This window comes from Pocillopora damicornis, chromosome 3 (assembly GCF_964200805.1).
Source record: "Pocillopora damicornis chromosome 3, jaPocDami1.2, whole genome shotgun sequence".
Lineage (NCBI taxonomy): Eukaryota > Metazoa > Cnidaria > Anthozoa > Scleractinia > Pocilloporidae > Pocillopora > Pocillopora damicornis.
This window is the reverse complement of record NC_142672.1, coordinates 29,770,829-29,783,229: the sequence shown is the minus strand read 5'-3', so window position 1 is coordinate 29,783,229 and position 12,401 is coordinate 29,770,829. Positions and strand designations below refer to the sequence as shown.

The 12,401-nt window shown below is 36.3% G+C and overlaps 1 protein-coding gene across 1 annotated transcript; it reads right to left on the bottom strand.

Moving 5' to 3' along the window:
• Positions 1–1,704: 1,704 nt before the first annotated feature.
• LOC113681901 (DNA-directed RNA polymerase III subunit RPC4) lies at positions 1,705–9,261 on the bottom strand. Its single transcript, XM_027199031.2, has 14 exons — positions 9,049–9,261; positions 8,605–8,641; positions 8,240–8,330; positions 7,686–7,729; positions 7,075–7,105; positions 6,700–6,853; positions 6,464–6,551; positions 5,993–6,047; positions 5,220–5,346; positions 4,231–4,379; positions 3,845–3,970; positions 3,043–3,128; positions 2,514–2,574; positions 1,705–2,143 (listed from the first exon to the last, which is right to left on the bottom strand). The coding sequence occupies exons 1-14, from the start codon at positions 9,122–9,124 to the stop codon at positions 2,030–2,032; spliced, it is 1,239 nt and encodes a 412-aa protein (XP_027054832.2). The 5' UTR covers positions 9,125–9,261; the 3' UTR covers positions 1,705–2,029.
• Between the last annotated feature and the right edge of the window lie 3,140 nt (positions 9,262–12,401).

Genomic DNA, 12,401 nt, shown 5'->3' with positions numbered 1-12,401 from the left:
GCCCTATGACACAATGTCTGTAGTAACCATTGATCTCTTAAGGAGTGCATCATATTGGAAGAATTTGAAAGCTTTCTTGAGAGGTGTAAATAGGATTTATCCAACTCGGTCATAGAGGTTCGATTCAGCAAGAATCGCAATTTATCTATGTTCAGCAATTCCCGAACACGGTCCCTGAACAAAATGATAAATAAATAAACAATTCAGAAGAATAAAGCTGCATTAAGAAAAGAATTTTCCAGACCTGTCAGTATCACCACTTGTAGTTAAAATGATTGAGAGTTCGTGAGCGACTAAGAATGTTAAACATATTTTGAACTAAGGTTCTTAAGTTAAATAACAGCAAGATTTAGAGAAAAATGGGTGGCTCTTATCCCGGTATATATGCTATTTTACTATTCACTCTCAAAGATGGAATGCAACATGTCACATGAAAGTCTCCAAGCAACGTACCCGAACACTTTGCCAACCCAGCCCTCAGTTTCCATTAGAAAGTGCAATTGAGAAAGCTTACTTTTTTCGATAATTCCTTTCGATTTGGTGGATAAGAGTAAACAGATGAATGGTTATAACAGACATTATGTCATAGGGATGGCTGTTGCTCCTTCGAATATTCTAGCCTGACACTCAGTCTGCATTGGAAAGCGTATTTGAGAAAGTTACTTTTTATGTCACTCGTGCCGATACCCACTTTTTAAATTTATTCCCTTTTTTTCGATTTGATGTATGAGAGTTAAAATCTTTGGTATGTTGCATCAGGGGCTTATTACATAGTTTCTACACTTTTCCAGACCCTCGATCAGTGGGAGCGAGCGATCAAGAGGGTGGGCGAAAAATATGCCGTTGGCAAGGAAACGGTTTTTTTTTTTTTCGCTGCCTGACCCTGCCGTCTTACTTGCGGCACTTCCAATTTTCTTCTCGCTCATTTCCATTGCGAACTTGGCACAGGCCAATTTGTTTCCGTCTTGTACCTTTCTGTTTTGGGTTTACGTATCGATTTTTTCAATTCCGGTCACGTATGCCCCCAAATACTAGAGATGATCAAGTTTGCGTTAGAAAAACCCACTGAAACAGGAGATACAGACTGGCTGCTGAGTCACAGACAACAGCACGAAAAACATAATATTAATGTAGCACCTGGCTCATTGTTTCATGCCTCGGGGGCACAACATCGTATCACGCCGATTAATTGTTGTCATTAATGAAAGTCTGGTGATATTTTGCACAAATGCAAACAAAAGGAAATTGCGTAACATCACGAACACGTACACGTACGAGATATATTTGTGACTCACTTCCTCTGCGATCTCTGTATCACTGATTAAGTCCCCTTAAAGCTATAAAAAGAGGTTTGAACACAATCACTTCAAAGAAATTAGCGCTCTTTTGAGAAGACCGAAAATGGCTGTTACAGTTTTAATGGTATTTCTAAAGAAGATTAAAAAGCTGTCAAGTTAAGCATGAAAATGGCCCAAAACACTTCCTGTTTGTTCGTGTAATGTTGCATTCCTCTCACATTGCGTATCAAATGACGAGTCTTGAAACTATAGAGGAGGAACATAGAAGACATATAATGAGCAGCTTAGACAAAAACTATTCGGAAAAAAAAAAAAACTTACGTCGAGTTATTTTTTGTCAAGTGATTGGATTGTATTAGTAAATCCCGTTAAGAGCACTCCACTTATAATATAAAAAGACAATTCATAAACCACAATTATCCTTTCTTTATTCTTTTAATCCGCTGTTGTTGTTGCTGCGGTTGTCGCCTTTTTTCTTTACTATTGAATTGGTACAATGTATTTTAAGATACGTGGGCGTATTTAGCAAAAAAATGGTATTGGGTGGGCCGGACCAAGACCAGAGCCATTCCCCATAAGAGAGTGGTTCAAAAAGACGTCTAATTTCACAAAAATTCTCCCCATCAGGAGAAAAAACGTCTTTTCTTCTATCCGACGGTGGATATAATAAATCCATCGCCGACAGGAAACTTAACACTTGGGTAGACATTCTCATTGCCCATGGGGCACAGTCAGGATGCTGACAAAAGATGCTCAAAGTCTGGAGTGCATATCAGGCGATGATTTGTATGTCCTAGGCACACCATCTCTGACCTGTCGTCTTCCGTGTGAACAGCGACAACGTCCTAAGTCAAAAATACAGTCAGATTTGTTTGGTTGATGAATCATGGGTTTGTTGGTTTCTTTCTTCTTTTGGTCTGTTTTTGATCTTTCTTTTGTGATGGAAATTGATATGGAGCCCTTAGAATGTTGACCAATCTCTATAGGGGTTCACCTCTCCTTACAAATAATATCCCAATTGGTACTTGACCTGTAAAACCTGTTTCTATACCTCACGACAAAGTCTCATATAACGATTTAACAAGAGGTCTTTTGTGATCACTCTAATTTAATTCTAAGGTGGTTTCACTCCTGTGCATTTTTCTCCAAAACACTACATGCACTTAAACGTCACAATATGCAAAGTTTGTTTAGTAGAGAAAGTAAAGAGCAGACCTGTAAAAATCCACATGGTGTTCCCATGGTTACATCGAGAGCCACATCCCCCAAAAGCAATCTACAACGGCAAATTTTTACTGTTGAATGTTTTTCGATTCTTTTAAACATTTGTTGCGTTACAGTTACAGCTCCCATTCAGGCAGTGCACACCAGGGATGTTTATGTTTCTCTCATTTATCCGTTACACTACTTTGATCAGCTTTCCCAGCTCATCATGTTTAATTGATTTAACCTTACCAACTTATCATATCTCTAGACTCGATTTCTTTAGTTCTGTTGAGTTTGCTTTGTTTTCTTAAAAGGAGGGGTTGGAAGGTTGGTCATATGTCTGCTGATGCTTCTAAGCTTGGCCACAAGAGACTCTTTTTAGGAGTGATATTGTTCGACCATAACTTTGTATAGGCATGTCATCGGCGCCCGCTTACTTTTCCTCAATGACGGTGCGCAAAAGATTTAGGAGATGAATGGTGTATATGAAAGGCATAAATGATACAGAGACGAAATGGTACATTTTCTTTCTTCATACCTGGCTTTGCCAGATCTCAACAGCTGAAGTTTACCAATATAACCCTCGGATGCATTCTTGAGTGACAGCCTTTGAGGTTCTTTAGACTTCAAAGTAAGAAAATATTATATACATGAACATCAAAATCACATTACAATAATTATTATCCATTGAGGAAATTTAATTTATAGTTCAAGGTTAATTCCGTTGATTATAAGGTTATTTGCTGAGTAATTTTATCAATTTTGACAACCAGTTTAGTATAAAGCCGCATCGTTTGATTCTAGCCAGTTGATCTAAATAGCTGCTTTCAGCAGATGAGGTTAAGTTCTAGTCTAGCCACGCCCTCTGACAAATGTGTCTGCAAATGCTACATCCCAGAGTTCTTTCAAGAGTTTTAAGCGGGAAAGAAGTCACTCAGATTAGTTATATTGCGTTCTGCGAAACTCGTCTGGAAATGTTGAATGACCGAGATATTTCAAATGTTTATGGCAAGAAAGCAATAACTACATTGTTATCCAAGTTCTGGACAAAACTGTGAGAAAATGTAACATGACCGAGTTCTTATAAATATTTTTCTAGAGAATGCGATGAATCTTGGTATATATAAGTTAAACGATAAACAGTAACCGTGGCTGAGTAAAGCTTTGAGAGTTACCCAAAGAACGTTAAATATACTTTTCCAAATTTCATCGTATGCCAAGCCGATACTGTTTCACAAGGATCAACTTTACAATTGGAAAAACCTTGCGGTAAAACTCGTCCCTAAATCTAAGGATCACTTAGTATGATCAGCCACACCACATTCAAAGTAAAATCCAACCTTTTCTGATGTAGCTGCTTGTTCACTGGATGTTCCCTCTGTAGTCATAGGCTCATCTTGGTTATTGGGGGGTGGTCTGATGGGCATCACATCAGGAAATTGAAAAAATAGTAACTTATGCTCTCCCTGAAAAAAAGACATTTTGATCATCCTGGTTACTGTCTTGCATAATACAACTGATAAAAATATATACAGTGTGTGTGCCTACAGTAAAATGTGAAAAAGAAATAGAGCGAAATGCAAGTACAAATACTGCATGGAGATATCATTTACATGTAGAAATACACTAAACGAAATTACTAAAATAACAGAGGGACTTTAGTAAAGTGCTTGCTTGTGGTCAGGGAAGTAATCTAAAATTATCCTTTTATCAGTTTCATCCGTACCATCGATGTTGCTGACAAGAGACTGGAAAGATTCGCTTCATCCTGTGTTTCTTTCTTCACTGCTACTTGTTTCACTGGTTTCTTCATTGTTTCCAAAGGAGGGGCTTTTCCTGAATCAACACTGTCCACATCCATGAGCTCACTTTTCACTAATTTGCAAAAGAATACTTAGTAAATAAATCCCTTCAAACGGCTGGTATGTCGGCTGATAATTTCCGCGGTCGAGATATTGTCTGAAAAATGAATATTTGGCCGAGAAGCGAAGCTTTCAGGGTAAATGTAAAATTCCACCATTACTTTTCGTATCGAGAGTTGACAGTAAATTTGTTGACTTTTTTGTGCTTTCCGGAGCAGCATTGAAAAATATAAAAAAGTGAACTCCTGAGTTCGTTTTTTTCGCGCTGGCTTTGTTTATTTATGAGGACAAATATCGACGTAAACGAGGGTTATTACGTGATAACTATCCGGCGATTTAATACCAAGTGACATAAAGTAACAAATAGAGTCGCGCGAAAATAAATGGGTGGGTTAATGGAAACTGAAAATAAAATACTTCAGCCGACGTCAATGACATAATTCTTTTGAATTTTTCCATTAAAGAAAACAAAATGCAAACACCTGAAAGCTGAAAATAGGCTGGGAAATAGGTTCATATGAGACAAGCATCCTGCATACTGCTATGATCAGAAATATCCCAGGCATTGTGTGAATACATATAAAAACTAGAGAAAGATTTTTTTCCGTCTTGTCACGAGCGTGCCAGACAAAGAAAAAATTCTGAGTCCCCATGAGGAATCGAACCTCTGACCTTCGGATTCCGCGCTCTAACCACTGACCACAGAAACTCCACGGTAAGCGAACATTCAATATAGTCTTCCTTATTCTATGAATCCCGAATCATAGCATGCTTCACGTCACCCAATAGTAATTGCTGTGAACTTAACCACAGGCAGAGCCAAGTTGAAAATAAACAAATGTATATACTGCACCTTTCATGTCATCCTGCATTGTGGCACACTCAGTTTGCTTTTCATTCATCCTCACTGCATGAAAGGACAGTGGCAACTGAACGGGCATGATGCCAGATTCACTGTCCATATCATCATTGATATCGCCCTAATTATCATTAATCAAAAAATAGTCATGAGTGAATGCATGTAACTGATCAGACCTATGGGTATCTTTCAACGTCTACTACATTGTATAATGTCAAATGATTTCACACAATCAGATTTTTGCCAAAAATCGTCATGTATGTGTGCCCATGTTCTGTAAAACTATGTTTTGACCCAGGTCAGAAAAACTCGCTCACACACCTCAAGACCAGGCTCACTGGTGAACTGTCTGCATGATAAAGTCAGAGCAATTTCCAACTGAGTTTGGAAGGTAACCTAGGACTGTTTTGCTTCACTTCCCTTCATGATTGATTTAAAAATTTGTGCCACCCTCCAAACCAATCAGATACTCTTTTAAAACTAAATAATTATCCCTTTTGGATCTATTGTGCTGTTAAAACTCTTTGCATTAAGGTTAGGCTAAAAGCCCTGAATCAACATTTACATGCATCCATATTGTTATAATATTGAGTAATCATGATCACTGAGATCACATGTTGCTTTGCAAGTCAGCTTCATTATAGGTCAAATCACTTTCAACTGACTGTTACAGTTATAATATTACTAGGAAATTGTACACAAATATTAAAACTACATGATTAAGTTGGTAAATAGTGGTCATGAAATGATATCATTCTGAGTCTTACACTTGTTTCTAGCATCTTGAGAACCCTTCTTGATTCTTCTTCATCATCATTACCCCTGCAACATTAATTTTGTGTTTACATGACACTCTCTTGTTTAAAGAGATGGTACCTTGAAAAATCCAAGTGAGACATATGTTCATGTAATGAGCTACTTAAGACAAACGACTTTGCTCCACCCGCACAGAGTTTCTGGCTTGAGCTATACCTTCCACCTTTTGGGATAAGTAGTAGCACCATGTACATAATAAAATCATTTCTTTGAGAATGATGTAGTGAACTGGTTACTTGCTCCAGGGGCCTAATTGTGAATGTATAGGGCATAACAGATGATGCCGAACAACCAAGGCCAGATGTATTGCATAAATGAGACATGGCATAATAAAAATACAAATTTGCTTTGGCCACTACAGATAAGACACAAGGTTTAATATACCCTTCTTTGGTTTAATACCTAGAAGAAAAACAACTTACATGTTGTACCCTTCTTTCTTAATTTTCACACCAGGATGACTGTCCCTTGTTCCAGATGCTCCATAATCTGGAATAGAACTTCCTTGCCCTTGATTCAAGATATAAATCAAAATATCACCGTAGAAATTACAATTTACCACAAATATTGATTTCCATTGACATGTACATGTAGAAAAATATACTGTAACATAATCATCCCAAAGGTCTCACTTAATCAAGTAAGCTTTCCAGCTCACCAATTCTCTGTTTCTCAACAGGGCCCACTCCCATTGAAAAAACTGAAGATGCCTGGATAATGTTTGGTTTGCCTCGATGCCCTCTGCCTCGTCCTCTACCCTCCCCACGGCCTCTTCCCCTTCCTCCATCTTGTCGTCCTCTCTCTTCTGACCTCTAACAAAAAATGCAAACATTTAAAAGATCTCCCTTGTTTATCTTAAGCTATGCACCTCAAACAATTTTGTAATTTAAATAATTTTTTTTCATCACATGCTACAAAAAACCGGAACTTACAATATTTCGAGGTTTACAGCAATTGAAACTAAACTAAATAAAAATTAAGAACTTGCTCCAAACTACCCAGAAGAAAAAGCAACAGCTTTCTTTAACCTTACCCCTGGTGATTTGGCAGATTCCTCTTTTGGTCTAAATGGGAACAATAGAGAAAGGACAGTGAATTAAGCAGCCAGAAAAAAATAGTGTCATTGAGGTTTGAACATTTTTGGTTGTGTTTGCTTGGCTAGACAAGGTAAGTTAGAGATGCTCATATAACCATCTGATCAGTCTGAGTTGGTAATATCAACTGTTCAGTTTAAGCTCTTAATGGATACTTTATATGTCATGCTTTAACTAGGCAGTGTGTGTCATTTGCACATTCTCTTGCTCTGTGTTTTATTAACATTTAAATTTAAATTATTTAGGAAAACGTAAAACTAGACATTCAATGGATTAACTCATAACATGGCCTGCAAGCTTGGTAAAAAGATATCTTTGCCTTGTGCCCTCAGCCAACTACTGTACATGTATGCTTAGCTCATACTTCCTGGCTTCAAAGAAAACAAAACAACTATTTTATTGTGCGTGCTAGTGAAAGTATTTCTCTGTAATCACATTCCTCAGTTAACAAGTCAGACTGTTTAATTTTGCATAAGACAGGCTACATTTATGATCAGTCCAAATTTAACTCCAATCAATCATCTTAACATTTATAATTTTAGTGTCTTACTCCTGTTTAATCCTCCTGGTGGGTATATTTGGAGTGAATGTCCTCTGAAATTTTAAATGAAAGCCATATTAAACAACAACAACAAAGTTCATTATTTTTTGATAAATTTGCTTATTTAAATATCCTTAGCACTGAATTTTACAGCCTTTTTTAAGGGAAATACACTTGCAATAACAGCAGTTACACATGAAAAACAACTCTCCTAATGTTGACAACCTGTCATTTTATGATTTCCAAAACAAATGCAGATTTTTTTTCTATGAAAAAATATAGTCCCACTCTCAGTGCAGAATAGGATACACTCACTCAAAATTTTAATATGCACAGTAATAAAAACAAAAGGATAATGCTGCTATGAGTCAAGGATGTGTACTTGGAAACTTTTACTAACAAATGTATGGGAGAAAATAAGCCAAGAAAACATAAATCTCCACATCTCTTACATAATGATTATTAGTTTATTCTTCAAGCAATTTTGAATTTGCATTTTCAACCTAATTACTGGTAGACAAGACTGTCATTTAAAAATTTATTTCAAAATAACTGAGATTCACCTTTGGCGTTGAACTGAAAGAAAGTTTACCGGTAGGTGTAGCTCCAAGGGTCAAATCTCTAGCTGGTCTGAGCGATGGTAGTCTACCAGGGCTATAAAACAATAAAGTATTATAAATATTATTATTATTATTATTATTATTATTATTATTATTATTATTATTATTATTATTATTATTATCATCATCATTATTATATTACTGGTATTATTAATTATAACCCCAAAACAGCTGGATCACTGTAGTTGTACTAAAAAGTGATTGAGTATTCTTGCATACATGTTTTTATATATAGCAGTGAACAATCACTATTGAGTTAATTATTGCATGATAAATCACATTTTACCGCAATATCCAATTAGCCCTACCTTGGGGATGTATTATTGAGTTGTCTTGATAACAATGCTGAAAAAAATGTAACATAAGGGGAGCTGATGATTTTTGTATACATGTACATGTATGCATTTTGCAATGTAAAGTGAAATCACCACAAACCAATCTCTACTACGGAGAAATTTTAAATGGAGAGGCGAGAGTAATCTAGGATTGCTTAGTTTTGCTTTAATTTGCTACGTGATTAATTCAGAAAACTCGCAAATCGCCATTTGCTTTGTACTACCCATCAGGCAGTTTCCCTGATTTTCTTTGCATTCCTTTAGGCTCCATGTAATGTCTTCCTTTAGGTTTGTTGTGATTACTTTGGCTGTGGTTTTACAACACCCAATTGGAGCGTCTTTGATGAACGGGAAACACTCCTACACGCATCAATTTGCAAAGTGAAGCAACTTTACAACCTGATTTTATATACAAACCTCTTGCTCCCAAGAGTGGAGTTTTTCTTGAGCTACTTGGTACCTCTTTATCAGCGTTGCCATCTTTACCAGACATCACTGCTGTTATGTTTGCACAAACGATTCGTTTTCCCGCTATCGGTTCACCAAATTTTCCTTAATTCTGGGTGTTTGAGAGTAATTACGCTAAAGTCCTCCATATTGAAATGTATATTGTGTTGGTCAGCGGTCACTGTTTGCGAATAATTGTATTCAAGTAAATCATTAGTGTTATCCCTACCTTTTTCCTCGAGTGGTGAACAGAATGTGTTTTTGATGATTATCGGGATGGAAACGCGAAAAAGCTAAACAAACTAACCAAAAGACAATAACAAAAAAAAAATACAAAACAATTCGCTCTGACGAAGGGCTAACGCCCGAAACATCAGCTATGGAAACTCTTTACGGCGGCCAATTTACATCAAATTACCTAATCAAACAAAAATAAAGGTTTACAGTTCTCATGCCTCGTTATACTGTTGTAGATAATGAATTACTAATACACCACCAAGATGAGATCATGAAATTCATAAATTTTACAACACCCTTTGTCTTTCTACAATGTCGATCCACAAAACTTTCTTCAAGTGACTTACAAAAACGTTTTCCACCTTTCTGCGCAAACTGTCCGACTCGTGGACAAAATAGATACTTTTAGTTAAGGTCGGTAAATAAATGTTTTTTTTCATCTGTTAAGTGAGATATGAATGTCAAAGTGTAATTATTAGGACAATACAGTTACATTTCTATTCTATTCTACATTCTACGTCTTTTTTCTTTACTGTCCGGACATACTTAGATTTTAATTCACCGAGTGTTAGGTTAAGAAGAGACGCTAATAATATTTTTCATGTTGTCGGTATTTAACACATTGCCGGATGTTATTCATTTTCACCATCTACAGGCAGGAAAACAAACAAAAAGTACGTAGATATTGTTTCGACTGTTACTACGACATTTGGGAGCGGCCATTTGGAATAAATTAACTCATTTTGTTATCATCCAATGTTGATTTCAATTTTCTTAGCTTCTCCTTCTCCAGCGTTTTTTTTTAATTAAAATCAACAACGGATAATAACAAAATAGAGAATGAAGTGAGATATGAATACCAAAATGTTAAGATTAGGACAAAGCAGTAACACTGTTATACTATTTTAAATTCTACGTCCTTTTTCTTCACTATCTACATGCTTAGATTTTAATTAACCGGATGTCAGTTTAAGAAGATGCGCTAATAATTCTTTTTTGGTTGTCGGTATTTTCCACATTGCCGAATGATATGATACCTTCAGCAGTATCTTTACATGACTTACTGATCAACCTATACATAACTATGGGGATACATACGCTATGAATTCTGAACACCAACTGGATAATCTTACGAAGTGCAAGAACAGAACAGAGTTCGGTGCTGTTTCAAGTGATACTCAACGACCACTTAGTCTTGATGGCGTGCAGATTGTTTTTACTGACCAAACAGAAGATAACAAGCCCACTGGTTTTTCAAGTGGTGGAAGTTCCAAAGCGGAATTGAAAAAGGAAACAAACAAGCCAATGGATAATATTTCCAGCACAGTCAAAGGAGAAGCGAGTGGTATTCGCATGAGGCGGATGGGGTTTGTTGCGGCCAATCACTCGGAGCTGACGAGGATGAGAGTTTTGCGTAAAAAATTAGGTGAAAATGTGGAAGGAGAAGAACCCCAAACTTTGGTCAAGAAACTGTAAATATTATGATGTCCTGTTTTTTCATATTTCAGTTATTTTCATGAACGCCAATCGAAGACACGTCGCATTTAGTAAACGGCCCATTTTTTTTATCTCTCTTTTTCTTTTTCGAGTGGAAAGGGAACGCATCTTACAGATCCCATTATATTGTATACTTTAACACGTTCAGCTGGAAATTTCAGGGTCAACAAAATCTTGAAAGAAAAAAGAAGGTTCTCACAGACTATGATATTGATTGTTTCGAAATTAATAATAACCATTACGATTTCCTCAACTGTATGAGGAATATTTCACTGATCATTCTGCACAGTTGAAATCAGACAGTGCAATTGGACAGTTGGTTGTAATTAGACACCTGTAATCGGACAGTTGAAGCAGCCAATCATACTAAGTCTATTCAGCTAAGTCCACCAATAACAGACTTGATCACAATAACCATAGCAACAACCACTTATCCTGAAAAAGTAACTGAGGAATATCCACAATGGAGGATTTTTTTCCCATCGATATTTTGTTTACCGGATATGTTTTATGAATAATTGGTAAAACGTTCGTCCAATTTTGTTAATCACTCGTACGCTTACAGACCGAATTGAACTCCACTTAGTCCTTTTACCATTATTCATAAAAATTAGTTCTGTAAACATGGTATAAATCAAGAGATTATCCTTTCCTGGTCAAAATTGAGGAAGAAACCATGAGGCCAAGTTCTCAGAGGGTTTGACATTAAAAATATAATGTTTTAAGTTTCAAAAGTTCCTCGGGTTTATTATAGAATCGTTATTACAATTTTTTCTTTTTTCTTTTTCGTCTAACTGGAGATAAATTTACTCGACAGTACCCTATTATATTGTCCTCTGCTCTGTCATACTCAGAGAAATATGTTTTCTCGATTTCACCCCTTTACTTTCAGGAACAACTCATTCATCACCAATATTAGGGACACAAAAATTCATACAAAACCACCCGTTCAATGGTGTCATATAGAACATGATCCAGATAGCTACGTGGTCAGAAATTTTGAAATGTCTGCTATGTTCTTATTTACCTCAAAGTTCGTTTCAGTTGTTATCCTCAACATCATGGCGCAGCCGAACTGTGACCAGCACATTGTTTCTTGTCACTCTTGGATCGTTATTAACAATTCTTCCAACAATAATATTTATAAGTTTATTAGTATTTCATTTCGAATTTCTTAGGAGTTTTTCCAGACAGTCGTCCTTTAACTTTCTTCTGGTGATGGATTTGCTTTTTTTCACGAACTCGCTCATAAATCCTATAATCTATGCCGTCCGAATGCCCAAAGTGAGAGCAACTGTAATACAACTTTTATTCTGCTGGTCTGAAAGCCACTCCAGTCCAACTCAGTCGATTTCCCTCTTCGCAATCTTTAGTCTGTTTGCAGATTTTGTTACAACAGTCGCTATTCAAAAATTGAACAAAACATCATCTACGTGTACATCAATAGATTCAAACCTAAAATTATTGGAAACAAAGATCCTTTTGGTTTAAAATAAAATGAAATTATTAAATTGTGTGTAACATCTTCTTTAAAAATCGCTTCAGACTAAGCCTGCATAAGTAATTGCATGGGCCGAGTAAGATTAAGT

Coding starts and splice junctions, on each gene's coding strand:
- LOC113681901 (XM_027199031.2), bottom strand. CDS start 9,124: ATGTCTGGTAAAGATGGCAACGCTGATAAAGAGGTACCAAGTAGCTCA. Junction 8,642..9,048: donor TCCACTCTTGGGAGCAAGAG/GTTTGTATATAA, acceptor CATTTTTTTCAG/CATTGTTATCAAGACAACTC. Junction 7,106..7,685: donor ACCAGGAGGATTAAACAGGA/GTAAGACACTAA, acceptor GTTCCCATTTAG/ACCAAAAGAGGAATCTGCCA.